The 24,742-nt window shown below is 55.1% G+C and overlaps 1 protein-coding gene across 1 annotated transcript in view; it reads left to right on the top strand.

Moving 5' to 3' along the window:
• Positions 1-23,977, top strand: part of Ube2o (ubiquitin conjugating enzyme E2 O) — a 34,140-nt gene extending 10,163 nt beyond the window's left edge. Inside the window, exons 3-19 of the mRNA XM_033767427.1 lie at positions 12,267-12,326; positions 12,443-12,553; positions 14,948-15,045; positions 15,468-15,531; positions 16,136-16,279; positions 16,671-16,780; positions 16,886-17,036; positions 17,272-17,744; positions 18,087-18,241; positions 18,426-18,538; positions 18,639-18,767; positions 19,375-19,464; positions 20,308-21,004; positions 21,274-21,410; positions 22,695-22,898; positions 22,985-23,042; positions 23,152-23,977. Of these exons, the coding sequence (XP_033623318.1) occupies positions 12,267-12,326; positions 12,443-12,553; positions 14,948-15,045; positions 15,468-15,531; positions 16,136-16,279; positions 16,671-16,780; positions 16,886-17,036; positions 17,272-17,744; positions 18,087-18,241; positions 18,426-18,538; positions 18,639-18,767; positions 19,375-19,464; positions 20,308-21,004; positions 21,274-21,410; positions 22,695-22,898; positions 22,985-23,042; positions 23,152-23,822 (3,465 nt within the window). The 3' untranslated portion in view covers positions 23,823-23,977. The remainder of the gene's footprint in view (positions 1-12,266; positions 12,327-12,442; positions 12,554-14,947; positions 15,046-15,467; positions 15,532-16,135; positions 16,280-16,670; positions 16,781-16,885; positions 17,037-17,271; positions 17,745-18,086; positions 18,242-18,425; positions 18,539-18,638; positions 18,768-19,374; positions 19,465-20,307; positions 21,005-21,273; positions 21,411-22,694; positions 22,899-22,984; positions 23,043-23,151) is intronic.
• The last annotated feature ends 765 nt before the right edge of the window (positions 23,978-24,742 follow it).

Here is a 24,742-nt window from a genome sequence, read left to right as displayed (position 1 = left end):
TCTGTGCAGGCCGACTGTCACCGCTGACAGGAGACCCTACTTGCTGTCACCACCGGGGTCTGCACCGGTCCTTCTTGGCTTCCCGTGCTTTGACAGTGCTCCTGCTTCCTTGTGGAAAGTAAATTTTTGCAGTACCACGCCCCAGTTTATCTTGGAAAGACATAGGGAAGCAGAGAACCGGTGGTATTTTGACACTTGGATTGAGAAGTCTGCCTGTTCTCTGCCATGGATTCTCTTTGCCTGCTCTCAGGGTCACTTAATCGTGTGCCGGCAAAGGTGTGGTATGATCTTCTCTGGCCACTGGGATTGACCTGAATTTATAAGTATAAAGAAAATTAAATGATGCCAACCAGGCGTATTGGTACACGTCTGTAATCCCAGCACTCAGGAGGCTGAGGCAGGAGGATCACCATAAATTCAAGGCCAATCTGGGCTACATAGTGAGATTCTGTCTCAAAAAAGGAAAGAAAATGATGCCAGAAACCAGTACTTCATGGGAATATCAGCCCCTACTCCTGTCCACAAACCCCCTTCAGTGGGAAGCTGGCCCCCAAGAAGAGAAACAGACATGGACCCAAGGCACTCCCACGTTATTTGTTAACTGCCTTTTCCTACAGATTGGCCTTTTTCAAAACAGCAGTGCCGAGTGTTCCCTTTTCTGTGTGCACCCACCTAGGAAGGTAGGATGGTATATTTTGCAGAGTGTGGCTGTTGATCAGTGGCTGATCATCAGTGTTTCGGAGGCATCGCTGGTGCATTGGGCAAAGATGAGAGACTGTGTCTCCAGCTGCTGCGGAGGGCGTGGCAGCTGTTTCCATCTGGGGCTCGGTCATTCTCCTGCGTCCTCAGAGTCAGGGCGGAGAAGACAGCCATAGGACACCTGAGCGGCGGGGCCCAGAGGGCTGTCCCCGCGGGCGTGAACCAGGCAGGCTGGGACGTGTGTGTCTGCTGGAGTGCAGTAGTTGCTCTCTCAGCGCGTCGCACACTGACTCGCTCCTGTCCAGTGACCCAGCTCTTAGGGCCACGGCACATCCCAGGAAGCCGCACTGCCACCTGGAAGTCTTCAGGGTGGCAAAACTGTGTCCTCCAGGTTGCAGGGACGAGTGCCGGCGGGCTCTGCTTTGCCCGTGGCAGCGGCTGCCTTGCCTTCTCTGAGTCAGCAGGATCATCTGCGAGATGCCCCAGAGCCCAGCTGCTGCTTGTCCTCCGGGTGGGTTCTGGCCAGCCTGGGTCTGGCCCACCTGAGCAGAATGTCTCTCAGTTGCAGGACTTGGTACCTGTGTATCTGTCCCCACAGCTGACTCACAGGAGGGCTTGGCGGGGAATGCTAAGGAGTCTCTATCAGTCGAATCGCACTGTTAAGTCACCGTGCTTTTGCACCTTGAACTACACATTGCTTTTATGCTTTCTAAAAACTAAAACAAATATCTCTTAAGTACTCGGGGTGTTTCGTTTTAGAAGAAAGACAGAAATTGCTGATTGAAGCAGAGCTACCCCCACCCGAGCTGGGGATGGAACCAGGGTCCAGTAGGCGTTCCACACAGGCTGTACACAGAACTACACAGATAGAGCTGTTGAAACCAGGTGGATTATCAGGCTTGCCCAGGGAACATTAAGAAACGGATTCCTGGGTAGGGGCGTGGCTCAGCAGTAGAGCACTTGTGTAGCATACATGAGGCCCTGGGTTCAATCCTCACCACCCCAAAAGCTGAAAAAGAGATAGATTCCATTTTCATCCAGTCATTCCCTAGGTCTGGGGTGAAAAATCAGAAATCTGTTTTTAAAAGAGATCCTCTTGGGGATTCTGTCAAACAGCTACCCTAAAGCCTGGCCTCCTACTGAGGGCCTGTCAGGGCTGCGCCGCTTTGCCCAGCTTCACGGTCTCGCCTTTCCAACACCACTGAGCAGTGTGTAGAGTCCTCCCTATCTTCTGGGGCCCTTTATTGGTTTTCACCAGCTGTTCCTCAAAGGCCAGCAGAGTGCTCTACCCCTGCCAAACATACCTTGCAGTTGCTGGCTGTAAAACACAGCTTCCAGGAGCAGGTGTGCTGCAGTTCAAGTGGGTTCCACCTGTTACTCTGCAGGCACGTGTCCTCCTTCAGGTCTGTGATGAGATGAGTTCCCAGGTGAGACCAGAGAGCCCTCTGGAGGCTGTGCATTCCCAAGAGGAAGGGAGTTTCTCACATAATTGTGTGGGCACAATCATCAGAAGCCCGGGCCTGGGTCTGTGCTCTGTCTCTCCCTGTTCCCAGGGGAGTGTGGCCCCGCTCTGTCCTCCCCCTCCGCACGACTCTGTGTCTGAGTGGGATAACACCATCCTCCTGAGGTGCCCAGTGGTGTCAGTGAAGTCCCAAATGCTTTGATAACACCATCCTCCTGAGTGCCCAGTGGTGTCAGTGAAGTCCCAGATGCTTTTCTTGCCTCCTGCCGTTCTCACCTGGGCCTGAGATCACCCGTTTCCTGCCCCGTGGCCTGTGAGGTGCTATTTCTTTCCATAGCTGAGAGCTCTTTGTAGCACTCTGTTGAGATGTGTTGGTGACGGCCCCTGAAGTCCAGCTCAGGTCACCTCTGCACACTGATGCGCTCCAACTCGGGCTCTGCCATACCCATAACTGGCTGTGTCCCTGCTCAGAAGGGCGGTGGAGTAGGAAATTTTGACCATGTAAGCATGAGGGTGGTTAATACCATATGGTTTTCTGTGGGTTTTCTTCAGGTATCTTCCCTGGTATATCCAAAATCTCTCCAATTAAGTGCTGCGTCTAAATCATGTATATTAATTTCTGAATCTTGTTGCAGTCTTTGTAAATGTTATTTTGTATGCATTTGGCTTCTCCAGGTGAGCTGTTAGTTCCTTAGGGGAAGACCTGCCCTAGGCCTTGTCCAGGCACTGCCTTGGGTCCCAAGAGCCAACATGCCTTTAACTTTCAGCTGGCCTGCTTTGGGGATCTGGGGATTCGTGCTTTAAATGATGGTCCCCGTGTGGAGAGCAAAGGCCTGGCCCACAGCAGGACTGCTGCCTGACAGGGAGCGGAAGGGGACGTGGAGCAGAAGCTCTGTGCTGCAGCTAGAGAAGCTTGTCCAGCCCAGTGCTGCCCGTACCAGTGCCTGAAGAGGTGTCTGGCGGCTGGGGAGTGGCAATGCTATATCCCCCAGCAGGACCTGGTTCTTGGGTGTCCCCCACCCTGATCTGTCCTCTGCAGCCTGCGACCTCCATCCTACCTACTGTAGTCTCCCCTCACTGCACCTTAGGGAAGTGATCAGAGCCGTCTCTCAGTTTAATTGTACTTTTTAGTTAGTGCTTTCATCCTGGCCCACTGTTCTGAGATGCTGGTGTGCCTTGGGATAAGTGGAGGTGAGGGGGATGAGTTGCTGAGATTCCTGGACGTAATGATCCAGTGAGAGGGGACATCAACCCCCCAGGAGCCATTTTGCTCAGTCCTGGAGTCTCCGGGCCATTTGGTGCCCCGTGACACCAGCACCCCCAATGGCATTTATTTCATCTGCCTGGAAATAGTAACTGCAGGTGTTTGAGAAGCCAGCGGGGGCTGGTGTGGCTCAAGGAGGGTGTGTTTCTCCATGTGGGATCTCATGGCTGAAAGCAGGCCCTGACCACTGGGCTGGGATGTGGTCCTTCCAAGGCCGCTCTTGTTCGGGGGATCGTGGCTGCAGGATGTCCGTGTTCCCCCCAAAAACCAGGGCTTTCCTGAAGGAGCTCAGAGGAATACAGCTGTGTCCTTCCTCCTCCCTCGTCTTTAAAGGGCCAGCCGGAGTCACCAGGGTTTGAGGATGTGTGTCAGGTTTACTGTGGGACTTTTTCCAAATGCCTCTTTTCAGAATATCATGCTGGGAGGTGCTGGGAGTGCAGCTCAATGTGCAGCGCTTGCACAGAAAGTAGTGGGGCTAGAGCGTGAGCCTGGCATAGCCCGTAGCCACTCTCCCACATGCCCACCAGAGCCACTGCTGGGGATGTGCAGGGGCTCACAGCTCACCTGGAAGCCTTACTTACTTACTTACTTACTTACTTATTTATTTATTTTTAATTTTTTTGTACTGGAATCAAACTCAGGATCTTCACTTGCAAGGCAGGCAGTGGAACCGCTGAGCTAAATTCCCAGCCCGTGGAAGCCTTGTTAACTTGCAGCTTCCCAGGGGGTGCTGGGACCTGAGGACCCGTGTTTCCGGTGAGCTCAGGGAAGATGCAGCCAGAGGCCAGGGCCCACGCAGGCAGCCTGCTCTGCAGGTACCAAGCCATATGAGAGACAAGTTAGCAACAGCAGGGCCCTGGAGTCTTCCTGGATGACCTTGAACAGGACATTACTTCCCCAGCCACCTCTGGAGTGCAGTGCTGGGAACAGTGCCTCGCTGCACTGCCTCCCTCCCTTGTGGTTTCTCCCTTGAGAATCCAAAGAAGCAGAGCTAGTGGTGTTATCCCCTGGCACAGGGCGAGGTTCCTCAGAGAGATGGCAGGGTGTGGGGTTATCTAGAGGACAGTTTTGAGGCGCTGGGCTCTCCGGTGCCTGAGTGCTCAGGAATTCCTGGTAGCTCCAGCTCAGCGGCCTGGAACATGGGAAATGGTACAGCTGCAGCCTGGCTGATGGGCGGCACATCGCTGTAACCCCAGCACTCTGGGAGGCTGAGGCAGGAGGACTGCAAGTTTGAGACCAGCCCGGGCAACTTGGTGATTTAGTGAGACCCTGGGGTGGGGGGGTTGCTGGGCATGTAGCTCAGCGCAGAGACCCTGGTTTTAATCCCCAGTGCTGAAAAAAAAAAAGAAAAAAGTACAGTCAGATGGACTGGTTAGGTGGTGATCGCCCAGACACAGAATGTGCTTTTCCCTTTTCTGCCTCTGTTCATACTTCTTGCAGAAGGAGGCCTGCTCCTCCTAGAGATGTGCAGTCTTCACTCCCGGCTCCCGCCACGACATGCCTGTACGGCATATCAAACACCGCAGCATCTGAGGGTCAGGCCTGCTGGCCTGGCCTCGTGCCAGGCGCCGCTCTGTAGTCCTCCCCCTCACTTAGCAGACAGCTGGACTCGGTCCCTTCTTCTGTCCTGAGGCAGGGCGTGCCTCCACCCACCCAGCAAGCAGGAGCTGCTGCTGCAGTGTCCACTGTGCACACTTGCCTGGCCGCCTGACTGTGTGCTTCAGTCTTCCCCAGGGTGACTGCAGGTAGGGTCCCTGGGGAAGCGGAGATGTCCCATCCTCCACCTGCCATCCTGGAGCAGGAGTGAGTGTCCCTCTGTCCAGCTCCGCAGTGCTCACTGCTGAGTAAACGTTTGGGCCTAGTTTCACGTTGTCCTCCCCTCCTGAATGTCAGTTCCTTAAACACATTCCCAACGTGCACTTGTATTCCTCTCTCGTCCTGGGTCTGTGTGAACGCTCAAAAGCGAGGGACTAAATGGACCTTCATCGCTGGTCTTAGCAGAGCTTCCGCACTGGCTTCTGCAGCACCATTCACAGCAGTCCTAGCTGGGAGCAGCTTCCTGTTACCCTCTGAAGCATGTTTTTGCTAGTGAAGCCTTCTGTCCTCGGTGGACGGCTGCTGATTGCTGGGTTATCTGTGGCTCGGCCATGTGATGTCAACTGCGCTGAGAAAGTGCTTGCACAGGCATGATCTGAGTCCCTCCTGATCACATCCCCGGTCTGGTCTGAACTAGAGTTGGGAAGAAGCTAGAAGAGGGGCCCAGCTGCAACAGGAAGCCCCATTTTATGCCATTCCTGGTCTTACAGGGGTATTGTTGTTGTTGTTATTTGGCAACAGGATCTCGATATGTAGTCCAGGCTGGCCTCAAACTCTTGGTGACTCTCTTGCTTCCATCTCCCGAGTACTGGGATTACAGACGTGCACCACCATGCCCGGCTTTCCGGTTTTACTATTGTAGCCAGCAGTGACATTTCAAGGAAGGCCAGGGTCACGAGTTTCTACCCCCAGAACTGTCCAGCATGAATGTGGTAGTGCTAGATCTGTGTGAATTTTCTTGGGGACAGCTCTCTGTTGGATGGAACTGGCCAAGTTCCTGGCAGAACCCAAGAAGCTGGACCCAGGATGGGGCTGAGACGTAGGTGGAGATTCCCAGACTTCTTAACAGTGACCTACAGTGAACATTTTACGTGGTGACCCAGGCAGGGTGTATATATACCATATTTGCAACTGAAAAGGTTGAAAAGACAAAATAAGTATGATGCAAGTGAATGCTTTCTTTTTTATTGTTGGGCCGTGGCCCACTAAATTGATCCCATAACCTACTAATGGATCATGACCCGAGGTTTGAGAAATACTAATCTCTAGGTCCTGTTTCCTTCTGAGGTTCCCAGCACTCTTTCAAAGGTCCACACTGGGGTAGAGGGTAAACTTTCCGACCTGGCCAAAGTAATTTCTCAGGTCACTGTGTTGCATGGACATGGGAGCTGGGCTGAATGTCCTGTGCCTGCCGTCCCCCACCCTTCCCTTTATGCCAGATTCTTGTAAATTCTTCAGCGACCACATCCATTTCTAACCAGGTATGGTGGCACACCTGTAATCCCATAGCACCCCAGGAGGCTGAGGCAGGAAGATGCTAAGTTCAGTCCTAGCCTGGGTAACTTAGTGAAACCCTATCTCAATATTTAAAAAGAAAATAAAGGGCATGGAATATAGCTCAGTGTGAAGGCTCTGGGTTCAGTCCCAAGTACTGAAAACAGTCTGTATTTCTCATTTTACATTTGTGCTTTTGAGGAGCCTGAACTGTGGGAAGCACTAACATGATTTGAGTCTAGGTTGTAAAAGAATTCCTGTTAAATGTTTCCTCTTCCTCCAAAACTGGACTGGGTTTCTCAGCCGCAGCTGACAGCCCAGTGGCACCACAGGGTCAGCTGCAGCAAGGTGGGGCTCGTACAGTGGAGTGGGCTGCGGGCAGGCTCCGTGCAGGGACAGCGGGAGAAGCAAGGGGCCTTCCTCAGTGCTGCACCTGGGCCCTGAGAAGAGCAGGTGAGGAGCACTCGGGTCCGCATTGTGACAAGCCCCTTCTCCTCCACTTGACCACTGTCCTTACTTCACTCTTTCTGTGTCTGTGTATGTGTCTTTTTCTCGGACCTGCCCAGGCTGTATGGTTGGAGCAGGCAGAAGGACTAATGTCCATCAGATTGTTTTTACCCCTTGGGAAACAGCACGTTTAGAAATTCCCAGCGTTGGGGTAGCCTCATACTCCTTTCGTGAATCTGGTTTGGTTTTTTTGTTGTTTTGGGGTTTTGTTTTTTTTTTGGTTGGTTGGGGTTTATTTTGTTTTGTTTTCCTAGAAAAAAAACCCTTTTATTTCAAAAACTTGTTACAGATGTAACTGAAGAGTAACAGCCTAGTATTAAAATTTAGTATTAGTCTGTTGTCTTACTTTTTTTAAATTTTAAATTATTTTTATTTTTTAATTTAAACATCTCCTCTGTTGCCAACTTTCGTGCAGTTCAGCAAAGGGAGGAACTCTAGATTTTTAAAAATTGAGTTTATTGGTACATTTTAATTATGTAGTACAATTACATTCATTATTGGGATCTTGTACCAAAATCTTTTTTTTTTTTTTGGTACCAGCAATCAAACTCAGGTCCTTGTGCTTGCAAGGCAGGTGGCAGCACCACTCAGCTAAATACCCGGCCCCGAATCTGGTTTTTTTAAGGGGGGGTACAATCTGGGGTTTGAACCAAATGCCTCACCCATGATGCTAGACAAGCACTCTACCACTGAGCTACATCCCCAGCACCTTTTATGTAAGACAGGGTCTTGTGGAGCTCTTCAGGCTGGCCTTGAATATGCAGTCTTCCTGCCTCAGCCTCCTGAATAGATGGGATTACGTGTGCCATCCCACCTTGCTTGATAACCTGCTTTTTTGAGTCTTGCCCGAGTGAGCAGTTGCATGCCTGTGTGTGTCTGCTGGGCTCCAGAGTGGTTAGGCCTGGTTTAGTGAAGCAAAGGAAAAGCCTCACTTTGAACACAAACCCAGATCGGGCTGCTACAAGTTGTCCCCTTTTTCTGTGCACCAGGGACCTAGTGTGGGGGAGGCAGCTTGTAACTGAGGTCTCAGTCTGGGACTTTATTAAGCCTTCTGGGTTCTTGGCCTCAAGCTGGGCGTTTCAGGTTGGCAGTGGTAGGGTCAAGATCTGATGTTGATAATGTCACCAGCCCCCAGAAAAAGTAAGGTGTTGCTTCCTCTGAGAACGACGGGCACCCACATCTCTTGTGTTTTGGCCTTCCTAGCTGTTCAGCAGGATGCCTGTAGACATACACGCTAAGGCCTTGAGACATACACGCTAAGGCCCCGTTAAAGCCTGCCCTTTGAACTTCCTGCAGCTCCCCCTAGACGAGGAGGCCAGTTAGTGTTTCAGATACTGGTCCCAGGCAAGTGCTTTGCCCTGTGGAGCAGGCCAGCCACTCCTACAGGGCCATGATGTTCGTAGCCCATTGGAAGAGTCTTTGTTTTAGCTCCCTTCTATGTTGGGCCTGTTCATGAGCCTAGTTTGCCTCTTCTCCCCTTCAACATTTAACACAGTTTTGAGTCACCTGGTCAGCCAAGGTCAGTGTTACGGAAGAGGATCTGGACCAGGCGCTGAGTGCTGGACAAGCTAGTTGCTCCTGCTGCCTTGTCAGAGGTACGTAGGCCTCGAGACTGCAGCTCAGCAGTGTGAGCCTCAGGATGAGGGCGGTCTTCCTGGTAGGGTAGGGCAGAAGTGCTACCGTGGTGAGCTTCCTTCTCATCCCGGCTGGCCTTGCTCTGAGCCCCACCTGCCTCCAGACACACTCCACCCAGCACCGCTGACAGCTGCTCTAGTCTCTCAGCTCCTGCGGCCCCCGCTCCACTGCCTTGTTTTTCTGTGTGGCTCTGATCACCACCTGACCTGCATCTGTCCTTGCTTCTTCCCCCACCGTGTGGTATCAGGGGCTTGGCAGAGCAGGGCCTGGGCCCCACAGCAGCTGGCACAAGAATCGCTCCATCAGCACTGGCCTGGCGGCGAATTCCTTAAAGTCCCATGGCACATGACAGAGCTCCTCGGTCCAGAGGAGGCAGTGGAGACGGCCTGTCCCAGGGTCCCAGTGCCCACCCATCAGGCAGCCACACAGCCTGTAACCTGTGTCAGACGTCTGTGTGCTACCGACCATTCGTGCCCCTCCCCAGGCACAGAGACTTGGCTTTTTGGCATCTTGTCTTCCTCATCCTTTCTCTGTTCAGAAACTTCTGATCACTGCAGTTCTCCAGGAAATGTTGCACGACAGACACCAGCTCTAAAACTGTTCGGAGTTTTACGACAGCTGGAATCTGTCTATCCTACCCTAAGTCAGATTGTTTTAAAAATGACATTCAGGGGCTGGGGATTTAGCTCAGTGGCACCGCACCTGCTTCACAGGCACGAGGTCCTGAATTCAATCCCCAGCCCTGCAAAATACAAAGCAGAACAAAAACAACGTTCAGTGCACTGCTCCCAGCTCCTCAGCAGTTGGGATTTGGGTTTTGCCCGAATTTTGCTCTGGGGTCTCCTTTCCTAGGGCAGGCACGGCCCCCTCTAGTGTTCCCTCCAGCACCGTCTGGCACCTGTGATTTGAGCACTTGACATTTTAGGGTTGTGAGGGACGCGAGGGCAAAGGGCCGCCCCCAGGGCAGGGCCGGATGCCATCTGTAGCCGTGGCACTGCAGTATCCCCCGGCCACCCTAGAAATACGGCATCACTTCTGTGACCAGAGCAGTCATCTTGAACAGAGTGTGGCCCTGCCCTCGGTTCTGGGAGTTGAACCCAGGGTCTTCACACTGAGCTACATCCACAGACCATTTTTGGTTTTTGTTTTGAGACGGGATCTCATTAAGTTGTTCAGGCTGGGCCCAAACGTGTGATCCTCCTTCCTCAGCCTCCCAGAGTGCTAGGATTGCACTCGTGGGCCACTACTCCTGGCCAGAAGCATACTTTACTCTGTTACTATCTCTGCAGCTCTGGGGAGAGGTAAGCTTTTTTTTTTTTTTTAATGTGGTCTAAGAGGACTCGGGTCAGGCTGCTGAGTTCAAGTCTCCACTCCTCTCCTATAAAGCTGGGCCAACTTACATGCTTTTTCTTTGCTTCACTTTACTTATCTGAAAAGAGAAATGACTATAATAATAGCAGTTCTTCCTCCGTGTTAGGGGAGACACACGAAGTGCTTGGAAAAGCGTGTGCCGTGCAGTGAGCAGCTGGTGGTACTGTGGGCAGACAGAGGACACAGAGTTCAGAGGTGCCCCGGGAGTGCTGGGGACCCCTGAAACATTACCGGAAACTTCTGCGGTAGGCTCCAGTCTTCTGCCCAGTGTACGATACAGGCCTGAGGGGCAAAAAACTAAAAAGACAGAACTAAGACAGCAGAGGCCAGGATGACCAATGCTGGTGCAACCGACAGAAGCGCTGGCCAGTCCAAGCCACTGATTTTTACTGATAAAGTGAGGGCGAGCCACACCCAAGGGCAGGACTGTGTGAGGCGATGCCCAGTGATGCAGGCGCATGGTTTCCATGGAAATTAATGTAAGCCAGGCTCATAAAAAGCAAGGCAAAGCATTCTCGAATTAGGAACAGAATAGACAAAATACATGGTTGTAATTAGAACGTTGGTCTTCTAGTTAAGAAAGTCTTAGTTATGGGAACAGGATTTGGGTGCAAGTTACTCTGACCTCAGCCAAGTGTCTTTGTTCCTGCTTCAACCTCAGCCGTGGCCTTGCTTTCCCCTCCCCCACCAGGGGGTGCAGGAGCCCAGACTGCGTGAGTTGCAGGAGAAAGCACCTGTGCATCTCTGCCTTTCCCTCTGGGCAGCTCTTTACGTGGTAGATGGCACCCGGGAATGATGTGCAGGCTCGGCTCAGGGTTCTCCTTGGAGACCCCTCTGCCCCGCGTGGCACAGTCCCTCTCCCCTGGTGTTCGCACAACACAGCTTCTGGCTTCCGTGATGGCTTGGAAGGGCCCCAGTTTTGGCTTTCTGAAGTTTAAGCTGAGCAGGGCTTTGGGCTTGGTGGGGCAGCACAGAATAGAGATATGGACACACAGCATCACAGTACAGAATGTTTTCTGAGTTAGAAGAGGGGTAGTGGCATCCCTGTGAGCCTCTTGTGGCCTGGACCCCTGAAGCACATGTCCGAAGAGCCTGGCCCTTTGGGGGCGTCTGCCTGCCCTCCCAGGGGCTCTCAGTCAGGCAGTGGCCACAGCCAGCCTGATCCCGCACACCATGAGCGTGTCTGTCCTTTTTTTCCCTTGTTCAGTCCTGTGGCCATCACCCAGAGATGGCTGCTAACGCCTGTTTTGTGTTTGCACACAGGAGCGGGCTGCCTGGGGTCCCTGGTGTCTGACTCCGTATTGAACTGCTAGATTTGTTGACATCTAGAATGGGGCTTGGTTTGCCTGTGGGATTTCTGCACTTCTGGTTGGTGATAGGGTTCATTGCTTCCCTTCACATCCTACTGATAGAGTTTTAGTCATTGCCAAAATTCCAGCCCTTTGGTTCTGCCTTTGTGGCGTCACCTTTCCAAGGCCCAGGGCTTCCAAGCAGAGGGGCTGCTGCCAAGGGTGTCCAGTTGGCTGGTTTTTGAGGGAACAGCTCTCCCAGCTGTTGGGGTCTTGATGAGCAGAGAGACCACCCATTCCTGTGTCAGGGAGGACCCCGGGTTTGGGGGTCCAGCAGAAGAGGAGGCAGGCTGCTCTGGTGGAGAAGCGGCCCCTCCCTGGGCTGCGGGAGTGTTGGCAGCTGCCACAGGGGGATGAGGAGCCAGCCAGCCAGCCCTTGAGTTACTCAGCAGCCTACAGGCTCTGCAGTACCTAGATAAGGAGCAGCCTGCAGCCGGCAGGAGGGATGGCCCAGATTAGAATGTGGTGCCTGTGATACCCTAGCTGTGGGGTGACCCAGTCACGCAAGTCCCCACCCTCTGTCCTGAGAGCTGAATGGCAGGGGTTGGAGGTGGGCACCTGAGGAAGGTGGAAAAGGGTTAACTCCCATGAGGAAGTGTTTGTAGCAGGGGCTGTTAACCTTGACCAGAGGCCTTTGAGTTGCCCTTCTGTGATCAGGCTCCGGGCTGGGGTGTTGTCTTTGGTAGGAGACGGTGGCTGCAGGGGACACTGGAGACTTCTGAGTGGAATGGGCGCCACCTGTAGTTCTGACTGCAGGTTGCGGGGCTCCCTCAAGAGAAGACGGGATTGTGCACGCTGGCCACATGATCGTGCACTTGCGAGAAGTCAGAGAAAATGTATCTTCTGGTGCCTTCCGAGCCCCCTGTGACACCTGTGTTCCCTTTCCCAGCTGAAACTGGAGGACCGCTCCGTGGTGCCCCGAGACGTAGTCCGACACATGCGCTCCACCGTGAGTCCTGGGTCCCTGCCCCACGCTCTGTGTGGTAGAGCGAGCACCCGTCTGGCGGGATTGTCCGGGCGGGTCTCCCCCGGTGGCCCTGGCCTGGATGCCTTCTCCCCCCTCAGGACAGCCAGTGCGGCACAGTGATAGACGTCAACATCGACTGCGCAGTCAAGCTCATCGGCACCAACTGCATCATCTACCCCGTCAACAGCAAGGACCTCCAGCACATCTGGGTGAGCGGCTCCTGCTGCCTCTCTCCCCTCCCTGGCTCAGCAGACAGCCGCTCAGATGCAGGATGGAGACTCGGGCCCCCTCCGGCCCCAGCAGGGGTCACAGTGTGGTTCTCTTACCTGTTCTTTCTCGTCTCATACTGCTCACTCTCACTGTGTAGCCCAGGCCGGCCCCAAACTCACTGCACTCCTGCCTCAGCCTCCTGAGTGTCGGGATTATAAGCATGTGCTACCATACACACCCAGCGTAGCACTTTTGTGTTTGGTACCGGGGATCCAACTCAGGTCCTTGCATTTGCAAGGCAGGCAACAGAACCACTGAGCTAAATCCCTGGCCCCCAAGCATAGCACTTTTTAAGAGAAATTTTCTTTTTAAAATGACTTCAGACTTATAAAAAGATTATAAATTCATGTATCTGCGTCACCCAGCTTCCTCAGCTGTTACCATTTCACTGTTTGTTCCATCTCCTTTCCCGGGTATCTGTCTCTAGACTTTCTTCCCTGAACCATTTGATACCAAGCTACAGGTACGTGCCCCGTCACCCTGAACACGGCAGTGTTTGCTGGAACCAAGGGTGCACCCCGTGTAACCACTGCAGGGTGCCCCAGATTAGGAAGTAAGCACTGACATAGCACCGTTCTGTCCTCAGACCCCATTCAGTCCTCCCAGCGATGTCCTTTTTCCTTTTCTGACCCCACATTCCATTCAGGAATACATGTGGCTCTTAGTTGTCAACTCTTCCATCCCTGTCTAATCCGGCCTGGCTGCCACAGTTCTCTCCTCTGTGTCCCGGACAGTGACACACTCAGTAGTGTGACCTTCGCCCCCAGTCTGTCTGGTGTCATCTCCTGATCTGGTCATGACAGCCCCTGCTCAGCTGTCCTTTGGCTCAGTGTCTGGGGAGGGGTTGCTCTGCCCCCACTCACGCTAGTGTCCTCGGGTCTCCATCCTGAAGTCACCTTTACCCTCTTTAAGTGACTGTATGGGGGGGCGGAGTTCCAAGAGTGTCCGTAACCTGGCACCTGTCACACCCTGAGCGCAAGCCTTAGCTCTTTGCCTTCTAAACCAGCCGTCACTCTGATGGTTGCTATGGTGAGTGCAGGAAGGCATCATTCTCTTGTTGTTAGTTGCCATCCTCCTGTGTGGAAGAGCTTTACCGCTTTACCTTCTAGTCCATTTATTTACTTAATTACTTATTTGTTCATTTGTGATGATGGGGACCAGACCAGGCCCTTGAGCTCTACTACTGAGTTGTGTCCCTATCCCGGCCTCATTTATTTTTTTCTTAATTTTCCCTCATACTAGGGATTAAACCCCCAGGGCCTTAATCACTGAGCTACATCCCCATCACTTTTTGTGTTTTAGTTTGAGACAGGGATCTTGCTGAGTCACTTAAATTGTCCAGGCAGGACTTGAACTTGTGCAGCCCTCCCGCCTCAGCTCCTCAGAGTACAGAGATTACAAGCAGTTCATTTATTCTTTTTTCTATGTAAGATGACGCTGGAAGTGTTGTTTTATTCCATTGGTTGTAATTCATTGCTGCTGTACTTTCTGTGTTGCTAATGGAAGCCTTCCGGCTAGCTTTTGGGTTCATTTCCAATGGCTCCCTCTCTTTTCTTTTTTAAAGCTCTTTTTACTTCCTGGCAAAAAGAGGTATTTCAGGCTCATCTTTTTTTTTTTTTTTTCTGATCTAGCCTGGTTCCTTTCAGAGAAGAATGGCATTTTTAAAAACCAAGATCTTGGGGCTAGAGTCTGTATTTCAGTGGTAGAGCACTTGTCTAGCATGCTCAAGGCGCTGGGTTCATTCCTAGCATAGCAAAAATAACAAAAAAAAAAGAAAGAAAGAAAGAAAGAAAGAAAGAAAACCAGGTAAGATCTGGATGCTAGGTGTGCTAATTGTAGTAGACCCTTTTTTAGGGTGGCGCTAGGAAGTGCCTGTATGTGTGTAATGCTCATGTACAGTGCACCTAATTCTGTCCGTCCCAGTCTACCTGTATGTTAAAGTATGTGTGTTTGTCTTGATGGCTCTGATGGGATCTAAACACCCCCACTCTTCCTTTCTTTCCCCTTTCTACGTTGGTGGCACCTTCTTCGACAGTGAGAAATCTGGCTCTTGATATCTTCAGTATGTCAGTCTGTTTACTTAAGCCTTTACTGACTTGTCCACGTGGCCACCTCCTGGCTGTATGGCTCGCTCCACTGCCTCTCCAGACTCTCCCCACATCTCCCAGGACCCCCACACCACTGCTGCCTCCTCTTGGACCTGTCCCGGGAGACTGCACAGCAGTTGTATGGGTCCATAGCTGAGCAGTCCACTCAAGTGAGCCATCTCAGCTCGTGCCCTGGGCGTCTGTCAGCAGTGTCTCCTTTCTCAGCCCTGTGTCCTCTCTCTGCAGCCCTTCATGTATGGGGACTACATTGCCTACGACTGCTGGCTGGGGAAGGTCTATGACTTGAAGAACCAGATCATCCTCAAGCTGTCCAATGGCGCCAGGTGGGTGTCACCAGCAGGGACTGGTCAGCTGGGGAGGGCAGGCTGTGGAAGGCACACACAGGGGGCTTCCTCGCAGGGCTGTGATACAGGCCCGAGCCCAGACTACATGTTACAGGCTTGCCTAACCTGTGTTGGGCTGTCTGTCTGCTGCGGCCCAGTTCACCTGCTTAATCGCTGTTCCGCCTTGGCGTGGAGAAGGTCTTCCTTTAGGGTGTCTGCAGGGAGTGGGCTTTATCTGACACCATAATAGCTGTGAACGCTCACGTGGGGCTTCAGGTCTTATACCATTGCAGAGGCTGAGGGGGTGCTGGGAGAAGAATGGTAGCTGTTAGGCCTCATGGACATCTTGGCACCGCCAGATTACCATTGCTGGGTGCTTGGTGGTTGTGTCTGGTGGAGACCAAGCCTGTTTGCTGTTTCAGGTGCTCCATGAACACAGAAGATGGTGCCAAGCTATACGATGTCTGCCCACACGTCAGCGACTCAGTACGTGCGTCTGCCAGGCTGGCTTCTCTGAGGGAAGGTGCCCTATGCTCCTTCAGCTGCATAGGAAGGGGACTTAGCAGAGAGCTCGGAGCTGACCCAGGCCAAGCGAAGTGGATCCCTGGAAAAGGGGCGGGTGTGCACCAGAGTGTCTAGCAGATTGGGCTTGAGCAGAAAATAGAACTTCTTTTTGCAACGAGCTTTTCTTCTCGTCCTTTCAAGTCTCTGTTTTGGGGTGTATAGAATGACCTAGTCCAGTAGGACATGGGGCACATAGTCCCAGCAGTTTATACTGTGGGGTACGTGATTATAAACAGATTTAGGGGCTCTGCTCTCCAGAACTGAAAGTGTGACTGACCCTTGACCCAGCATCATGAGGTTGGTGAGAGCTTGTTAGGAACCCAGAACGAATCTGCAACTGCAGCTTAGCCAGCTCCTGGCTGACTGGTTTGCACGTACATTAATCAGAGCCGTGGGATGTATCACGAGGAGAGTGAGGCCTGTGTAGTGAGGCTTGTGCAGGTAGAGCTGGCAGGGGCGGGGAAGGGAGCACTGTCCCTGGAAAGGCCGTCCTCACAGGTCTTCCTTCTGGTCCTAAATCCTGCAGGGTCTCTTCTTTGATGATTCCTACGGCTTCTACCCGGGCCAGGTGCTCATTGGCCCCGCCAAGATCTTCTCCAGTGTCCAGTGGTTGTCAGGGGTCAAGCCTGTGCTCAGCACCAAGAGCAAGTTCCGAGTGGTGGTGGAGGAGGTAGGGAGTGGAGTGGGGCAAGGGTGGGGTGGGGTGGCCCCTTGACCTCCACACCCGGAGCTGAGCTTCAGTCCCTTTCTTGCCTGCTGCTCAGCCCCTGGACCCTGTTGGACTGAAAGGACTTTGGGTAAAGGGAGCCTGGAGTCTGGTCATCGAGTGGCCTGTAGGCTAATATCCCCCACCTGGCTGCACTGGCTGGACAGGGGGTGGGGGACTGGGGCATGTCTTGGGGGGATGCTACACCATGAAGGTCTGCTTTCGTGCCCCAGAGGTCACAGGAATCTGGATAGCAGGTTACAGAGAGTGCCATGGGTTCAGTCCCCAGTACGACAACAAACAGTGCTGTAAGAACCCTACCCCAGCTGTGGCCTGACCCACCTACCGTCCCCAGGTGCAGGTTGTGGAGCTGAAAGTCACATGGATTACCAAGAGTTTCTGTCCAGGGGGCACAGACAGCGTCAGCCCCCCGCCCACTGTCATCACTCAGGAAAATCTAGGCAGGTGAGCCCCACTCCTGCAGTTCCAGGGCCATACCCAGAGCCTGGCTCCAGGCCAGGAATATGCTGGCCTCTCAAAGTCCAGCCCGGCCCCTGCTTCTCCCCGCAGGGTGAAGCGTCTCGGATGCTTTGACCATGCTCAGCGGCAGCTGGGGGAGCGCTGTCTGTATGTCTTCCCAGCCAAGGTAGAGCCGGCCAGGATTGCCTGGGAATGTCCAGAAAAACACTGCGCCCAGGGGGAGGGCTCTATGGCCAAGAAGGTATGTCCTCGGGCTGGGGTTGCGGGCACTTGAGGAACTGGCCTCAAGCCATTTCCATGGCCAGGCAAGATGTCTTGGGAGCTGTCCTGAAGACCCTTGCTGGCCACTTAGGTGTGCCGAACGATTGTCCCCCCAGACCAAGAACCTGGCGCCAGGCCAGCCTGGCCATCCCGTGGGCTTCGGGCAGGGACGCTCCCTGCTGTTCTCCACAGCACCCTGTCCTCTGCCCCTGCAGGTGAAGCGCCTGTTGAAGAAGCAGGTTGTGAGGATCATGTCTTGCTCCCCGGAAACCCAGTGTCCCAGGGACCATTCTATGGAGGACCCAGACAAGAAAGGGGAAGCCAAGGCCAAGAGTGAAGCTGGCTCTGCTAGCCCAGAGGAGCCACCCGATGGGTCTGCCAGCCCTGTGGAGATGCAGGATGAGGGCCCCGAGGAGCCCCACGAAGCTGGCCAGGCACTGACCCCTTTCCTGCTAAAGGAGGGTGGAGATGATGGGCTGCACTCAGCAGAGCAGGATGCAGATGATGAGGCTGCCGATGACACGGATGACACCAGCTCTGTGACCTCTTCCGCCAGCTCCACCACCTCCTCCCAGAGCGGCAGCGGCACGAGTCGCAAAAAGAGCATCCCTTTGTCCATCAAGAACCTAAAGCGAAAACACAAGAGGAAGAAGAATAAAATCACTCGTGACTTCAAGCCAGGAGACAGGTAAGTACACAGCATTCAGCCTGGATGGCGCTGAGGGCCCGCATGGAATTGCTCAAGGCTGTGCCAGGGCACGCAAGGTCTGCAGGCCTTGCGCCGGCTCGTGACCCTGCCCACAATGATGGGCAGCACCCAGGGCAGAGCTGGCCGACGGAGAGGCCTGGGCGTGTTACGGAAGCAGGGAGGGGCCCGAGCTCTCCTAAAGGTGTCTGCTTCTCGGGAGAACATGCAGCTTTCGAAAGTGAGCTCTTGTGCGGCAGGCCCCTCACCCGGGGTGGGAAGAGGTCCCCAGCCCTTTCCCTGGAGAAGCACTGTATGGCTGTCTCACTGGCCCACACTTGGCAGGGTGGCAGTGGAGGTGGTGACCACAATGACCTCGGCGGACGTGATGTGGCAGGACGGCTCCGTGGAGTGCAACATCCGCTCCAACGACCTCTTCCCCGTGCACCACCTGGACAACAACGAGTTCTGCCCTGGGGACTTCGTGGTGGACAAGCGAGGTAGTACCAGCCCTGCAGTGGCCAGTGGTGCAGCTGCCCATGAGAGCCTGGGGGTGCCAGGAGGCATGGGCAGGGCCTCGGGATCAAGGAGGAGGCTGACCTTGCGTGGGCGGGAGGGCTGCTGTGGTGGGACATGGGCAGTGCCAGGCCTCCCTCACTAGTCATGTCCCCTCTGCTTCCCTAGTTCAGAGCTGCCCGGACCCCGCAGTCTATGGTGTGGTGCAGTCTGGGGACCACATTGGCCGCACCTGTATGGTGAAGTGGTTCAAGCTGCGGCCAAGCGGGGACGACGTGGAGGTGGGTGTTTGTGGCCCCTGCTCTTCCTTCAGGTACTCTGGGGGTCCTGTGAGGGTCCCATGAGGGTCCCTGGCTCACAGCAGCCCACCCTGTGCTACAGCTCATTGGAGAAGAGGAAGACGTGAGCGTTTATGACATCGCTGACCACCCTGACTTTCGGTTCCGCACGACTGACATTGTCATTCGCATTGGCAACACCGAGGATGGGGCTCCACACAAAGAGGATGAGGTGGGTGCACCCTGGTTCAAGGTGTGGATCTTTGCTCCATGCCCGTCAAGCAGCTGCAGTCCCTGATGGTGCCACCAGGTGGCTCCAGAAGACAAGACCTGACAGTCCTGTGGGCCCACTGTCCCAGGTGCTCGTCAGCCCTGGCACCTTTAGCATTCAGGCTGGTCATGGTTTGGAGGAGCCAAGCTCCGTGTCACAAGCCATATGAGTGTGAAGTCGGGTATTGCAGAGCACAGGCGAGGCTTGGGAGGCAGAGCCTGAGCTGGACCTTGAAGGGGTGGGGATGTTAGGTGGGGTTTGGGGCAGATTCCGTGCAGATTCCTGGAGCCAGAAACCCCGAGCTGGGAAAGAGGAGAAGCCCAGAGAGGCCAGAGCTCTGGTGGTCGGAAGGAGTTAGCAGAGCTTGCGAAGAGCTGTGTCGAGCACTTGCTGCTCAGTGACAGCACCGAGAGCGTCCCATCCCCAAGTCACCTCCCGCAGCCGCTCATGTCCTTCACTCCTCGTGGCCTCATTCCGTACCACCCACTTCTGGGCACCATCAGAGGTGCTGTGGCCTGCATCCCTCCCAGAGAACTGCTCCCTTGACTGTGTCCCCTTTGCCCAGCAGCCGTCAGTGGGCCAGGTGGCTCGCGTGGATGTCAGCAGCAAGGTGGAGGTGGTGTGGGCTGACAACTCGAAGACCATCATCCTGCCCCAGGTAAGGCTCGGGCAGACCCCTGGGCTCACGGGAGCTGAGAGCTGGGAGCTCTAGCCTGTCTTCTGTCCTCGCGGCCCTGAGAAGGGCTTTCTGGCCTTTACCCACCAGGCAAAGAGACAGAGGCACCCCACATCCCCATTTACAGGGAGGTGTTCTCAGACTTCAGGCCTCTCCCGATTCTGAGCTTACTGTGTTGAGAATCTGCACGTTACCCCTAGGAGACAGACTTTCCTTCCACACTTCTAGGAAATTTTTAACAGACAAGGGAAAGAAGAGCCGATCCCAGTTCAGCCCCGCTAGCCGACCGCACAGCGCCACTCTCCTCTCCCAGCATGGTAGAGCCAGGTGGGGCAGGGAATGCCTCGTCCCCTCATCCTGACAGCCACTCCAGGGAAAGGTCAGGATGTGGGCTGCTCCCCCACATCTCCCCTCCTCTCACATGTTCCCAGCTCTACGTGTAGCCCCTCAAAAGCTGTCCCGCAGCATCCGCAGCATCCGCAGCTGGTGGAGGGCTGGATTTGCCAAGATTTCCCCTCAGGCCCTGCAGCCCTGGGGCAGATGCTGACCAAGTAGGGAGGAGGCCAGCGTGGGGTATTGACTGGGCCTTTGGATCCTGCCCAGGGAAAGGAAGGATAGGCAAAGGTCCCTCACAGAGACTGGGGAGTCCCTGGCGCAGGGAGGCTCAAGCTGCAAAGCCAAGAGTGGAAGCGGGGGGAGGCAGAATGGGGTCACTGAGGCCTCAGGGAGTCACCATGAGCTGTGAAGGCGGGGTCCCCAGAGATCCTCCTCGGCGAGGGGCAGACCTCCTGTCGGAGTTACCACTGCACTGTCTTCTGCCCCCAGCACTTGTACAACATCGAGTCCGAGATTGAGGAGTCCGACTACGATTCGGTGGAAGGGAGCACCAGCGGGGCATCCTCGGACGAGTGGGAGGATGACAGCGACAGCTGGGAGACGGACAATGGGCTGGTGGAGGATGAGCACCCCAAGATAGAGGAGCCCCCTGTCCTGCCCACCGAGCAGCTGCCAGCTCCCGAGGAGGACAAGGGCGTGGTGATCAGTGAAGAGGCTGCCACTGCTGCCATCCAGGGGGCTGTGGCCATGGCCGCCCCAATGGCGGGGCTGATGGAAAAGGCTGGCAAGGATGGGCCCCCCAAGAGCTTCCGAGAGCTGAAGGAGGCCATCAAGATCCTGGAGAGCCTCAAGAACATGACTGTGGAGCAGCTGCTGACGGGCTCCCCCACGTCCCCCACCGTGGAGCCTGAGAAGCCCACCAGAGAGAAGAAGTTTCTGGACGATATCAAGAAGCTGCAGGAGAACCTCAAGAAGACCCTGGACAACGTGGCCATCGCAGAGGAGGAGAAGATGGAGGCAGCGCCTGACACGGAGCGCAAGGAGGACAAGCTGGAGGGGCAGTCACCCGTGAAGGCTGAGTGGCCCAGCGAGACGCCTGTGCTCTGCCAGCAGTGCGGTGGCAAGCCCGGCGTCACCTTCACCAGCGCCAAAGGCGAGGTCTTCTCAGTGCTGGAGTTTGCACCCTGTGAGTGGGCCCTCGCCTGCCTTCACCTTCCCCACCAGCTGCAGGGCTCCTGTTTTTGTGAACATACCTGGTTTCTTCCCCACAACTCCTGCCCCCAGGGGCAGGCAGCATCCTGTGTGGGAGCAGTGGGAGGGAGACAGGCCCCTGGGTTTATTCCCCTGACCCGACTCCAGGCAGCCGCCCGACTGGGCCGTGCTTCCTGATGTGCAGTTGGTTCGCAGGTGGAGCTGCCTCCCAGTAGGGACTGATTCCTCTCTTTTCCCCTCCAGCAAATCACTCCTTTAAGAAAATTGAGTTCCAGCCTCCAGAAGCCAAGAAGTTCTTCAGCACAGTGCGGAAGGAGATGGCACTGCTGGCTACCTCACTGCCTGATGGCATCATGGTCAAGACTTTCGAGGATAGAATGGCAAGTGGGCTGGTGGGGGATTGGCGGGGCAGGTGCAGATGCGCTGTATGGGCACTCAGTGCCCAACAGGCTGCCAGCCTTGGGTGCCTGGATCTTCACAGCTGAATGAATCTGAGCAGCGGCCACTCGCCTGCCCAGTTGCGCAGGGAGGGAACACTTCCATAGGATGAGGATTTGGTCATGCAAGCCCATGGCCTGGGGTGTTATTTCCTCTCTTTAAAAATTAGCTTAAAATAATCCTAATTACCCAGGTCTACTGTGCTTTCTGAAAATTAGAACGTTTCAGAGCTGGAGTTGTCCTCATCCAGCCCTGGGCTCCTTTTCCCCTGAAATCTGAGGCCCCAGAGGACCTGACATTGGACACTGGTGGCACTGTCCTTCCGGATGATCTTTTTAAAGATAGTTTTGCATCTTTGTGTATCAGCTTAGCCCACAGTATTTCACACAGTTCAGTCACACAGTAGCGCGTCACTAACCCTGACGCCTGTAGTTTGCTCTCTCCACGTGGTAGTGGGTGAGACCTGCCCTTGGTGCTCACGTTGGCTCAGCTGGCTCCTCTGGCTAAGGGAGCGCACATTCCATTTCCTGTTCCTCTGTTTGTGGCCAGGACCCCACGTTCCTCAGTCGTGTTCAGGGCAGGCAGGCATGTCCTGCCTCACAGCTTACCGAACAACCCCTTCTCAGCCTCTGCTGTGACCAGGCCTGAGCTAGACCCTGAGTGTGAGTTCAGAGGCTCAGCTTGGGCCCTATTCTGAGGAGCCAGAGAGCAGAAAGAGTCGGCACCCTGCTGTCACGCTGCTCTGACAGCCCCATGGCCGGGAGGCCCTTAATAACACTTGTCTCTCTTGAGTTTTGGCAGAATTCCTTTAGAAAAATATTCCAGCCAGTCTCATCTTTGCTGAGAGATAAACAGAGCTGCATGTTTTGTTTTGTTACAGTTTTTTCCAAATCTCAGAGGCTCTCAGGATGGCCCCGATCCGAACATACGTGAGGGGGTTTTGTTACTCCAGTTAGTACCTCACCCCTCCACCTCTTCTTGCCCCACAACATGCTGTTGCCCTGGCGGTCACAGCACGTGTGACACGCGCACACAAGCCCAGAACCCACATGCCACGGGCCAGCTCTTGGAACTTAGCCTTGTGGTCTCCCAACACCTGCCCTGAATTCAGATCCTCAGTGGTGCCATCCTGCCTCTAGTGCAGATATCTACATGGAGGGCCTCTGGTGCTAGTGGTGTCTAGAGATCCAGGCCCCGTGCCAACCGTCCCCTCCCCTTCCTCCTAGGACCTCTTCTCAGCTTTTATCAAGGGCCCCACTCGAACCCCCTACGAGGACGGCCTCTACCTGTTTGACATCCAGCTCCCCAACATCTATCCGGCCGTGCCCCCCCACTTTTGCTACCTCTCCCAGTGCAGTGGCCGCCTGAACCCCAACCTGTATGACAATGGGAAGGTGTGCGTCAGCCTCCTGGGCACCTGGATCGGAAAAGTGAGTGAGGCAACAATGCCCCAGCTAGGGTGGAGAGACAGGGTGGGTGTCTACGGGACATGCCTGATGGCCCCTGTGTGTTTCAGGGGACAGAGAGGTGGACGAGTAAATCCAGCCTGCTCCAGGTGCTCATCTCCATCCAAGGTACTGCTGGGCCCGGCGAGGTCACGCTGGCTGGGTTTCTGTCCCCCGGGGGTGGGAGGCAGCCCTCCCTGATGGGCTTCCCCCACCACTGAGAGCAGTGTCCTCGCAGGTCTGATCCTGGTGAATGAGCCTTACTACAACGAAGCCGGCTTCGACAGTGACCGGGGCCTGCAGGAAGGCTATGAGAACAGTCGCTGCTACAACGAGATGGCCCTGATCCGCGTGGTGCAGTCCATGACCCAGCTGGTTCGGCGGCCCCCAGAGGTGTTTGAGCAGGAGATCCGGCAGCACTTCAGCATTGGCGGCTGGCGGCTGGTGAACCGTATCGAATCCTGGTTGGAAACCCATGCCCTGCTGGAGCGGGCCCAGGCGCTGCCCAACGGGGTCACCAAGGACCGCAGCTCCCCAGAGCCGCCTGCTGTGGCCGAGCTCTCAGACTCCGGTCGAGAAGAACCTGAGGATGGCGGAGTGGCCCCTGGAGAGGCCTCCCAAGGCTCAGACTCAGAGGGTGGTGCCCAGGGCCCAGCCTCAACTAGCAGGGACCGCACAGATCAGACTTCAGAGATGGTGCCAGACGCATCTATACCACCCAGCGTCAAACCAAAGAAGCGGAGAAAGAGCTACCGGAGCTTCTTGCCCGAGAAGAGCGGCTACCCTGACATCGGCTTTCCCCTCTTCCCGCTCTCTAAGGGTTTTATCAAGAGCATCAGGGGTGTCCTGACCCAGTTCCGGGCCGCCCTGCTAGAGGCAGGCATGCCGGAAAGCACAGAGGACAAGTAGCCACCAGCCCTCGAGGAAGGAGCGTCGCTGCGGGAGAGGCCAGCAGCTGCCTACTCACTCCCTCCCTGGACCCTCCCTTCTTCCCGGCCCCTGTCCCCAGTGCAAGCCTCCCACTGCCCTCTTCTCCCCAAGACAAGTTTGATTCTGAAGTGCAAGAAGTGTCCCGAGATGCTGCGTTTCTGTTCCGAAACAATCTTTCAGCAGGCAGGTCCCCTGTGGCAAAGAAATCCGGAACCCGGTTGTGATTTCGGCTTGTCACTCCAGGCAGAATGTCCCGACACTTGCTCCCTTGCTGCCCTTTTCTCAGGTCAGAGGTGGGGTGTTCCGGGGCCCTGCAGATGGGCAGGAGAGTGGATGTGCCTTGCATGATGAAGTCTGAGCTGCTCCTGCAGTGCCCCTGGTCCCTTTTAGCAGTTGGACTGTAGCCTCCTCACATCCCTGCTGCCACCACCACTGCCCCACCCCCACCCCACCCCCCCGTCCTCCAGCGTGAACACTCTCCGTGGGCGCTGTAGCTGCTATCGCTCACTTTCGGCTCTGGCCTGTTTGCCACATTATAACCCTCAGATCTATTGAACTTGCTCTCCACAAGAGGTCAGGAGTAGGCTAGGTTCAGGGTGACACCCGGGAGGTGGCAGCCCTCACACCAACATGGAGTTAAGGACAGGGAGCTGCTGGGGGAAAGTGCTTCAGGTGCCTCGCTTGCTTTTCTCATCCAGGCCTGGTGGGGCACTGGCAGTTCTGGCCCTGGCCACACCTGTGGGGACTTCATGGACTTCGACTCTCCAGCAAGGATGCAGGGGTAGGGGCCAGGCAAGCACCAGGGCCTCTCCCTCCCAGCAGCTCAGCCCTCTGGGGAGGAGAGCGAGGCCTCGGCAGCCCTACACTTCCATGCTGCGGGCTCAGTCTGGGGGGGGGGG

This window comes from Fukomys damarensis, unplaced genomic scaffold (genome assembly GCF_012274545.1).
Source record: "Fukomys damarensis isolate Sample0158 unplaced genomic scaffold, DMR_v1.0_HiC HiC_scaffold_23, whole genome shotgun sequence".
NCBI classification, from domain to species: Eukaryota; Metazoa; Chordata; class Mammalia; order Rodentia; family Bathyergidae; genus Fukomys; species Fukomys damarensis.
The sequence above is the reverse complement of the archived record's forward strand: the minus strand, read 5'-3'. Positions and strand labels throughout refer to the sequence as shown.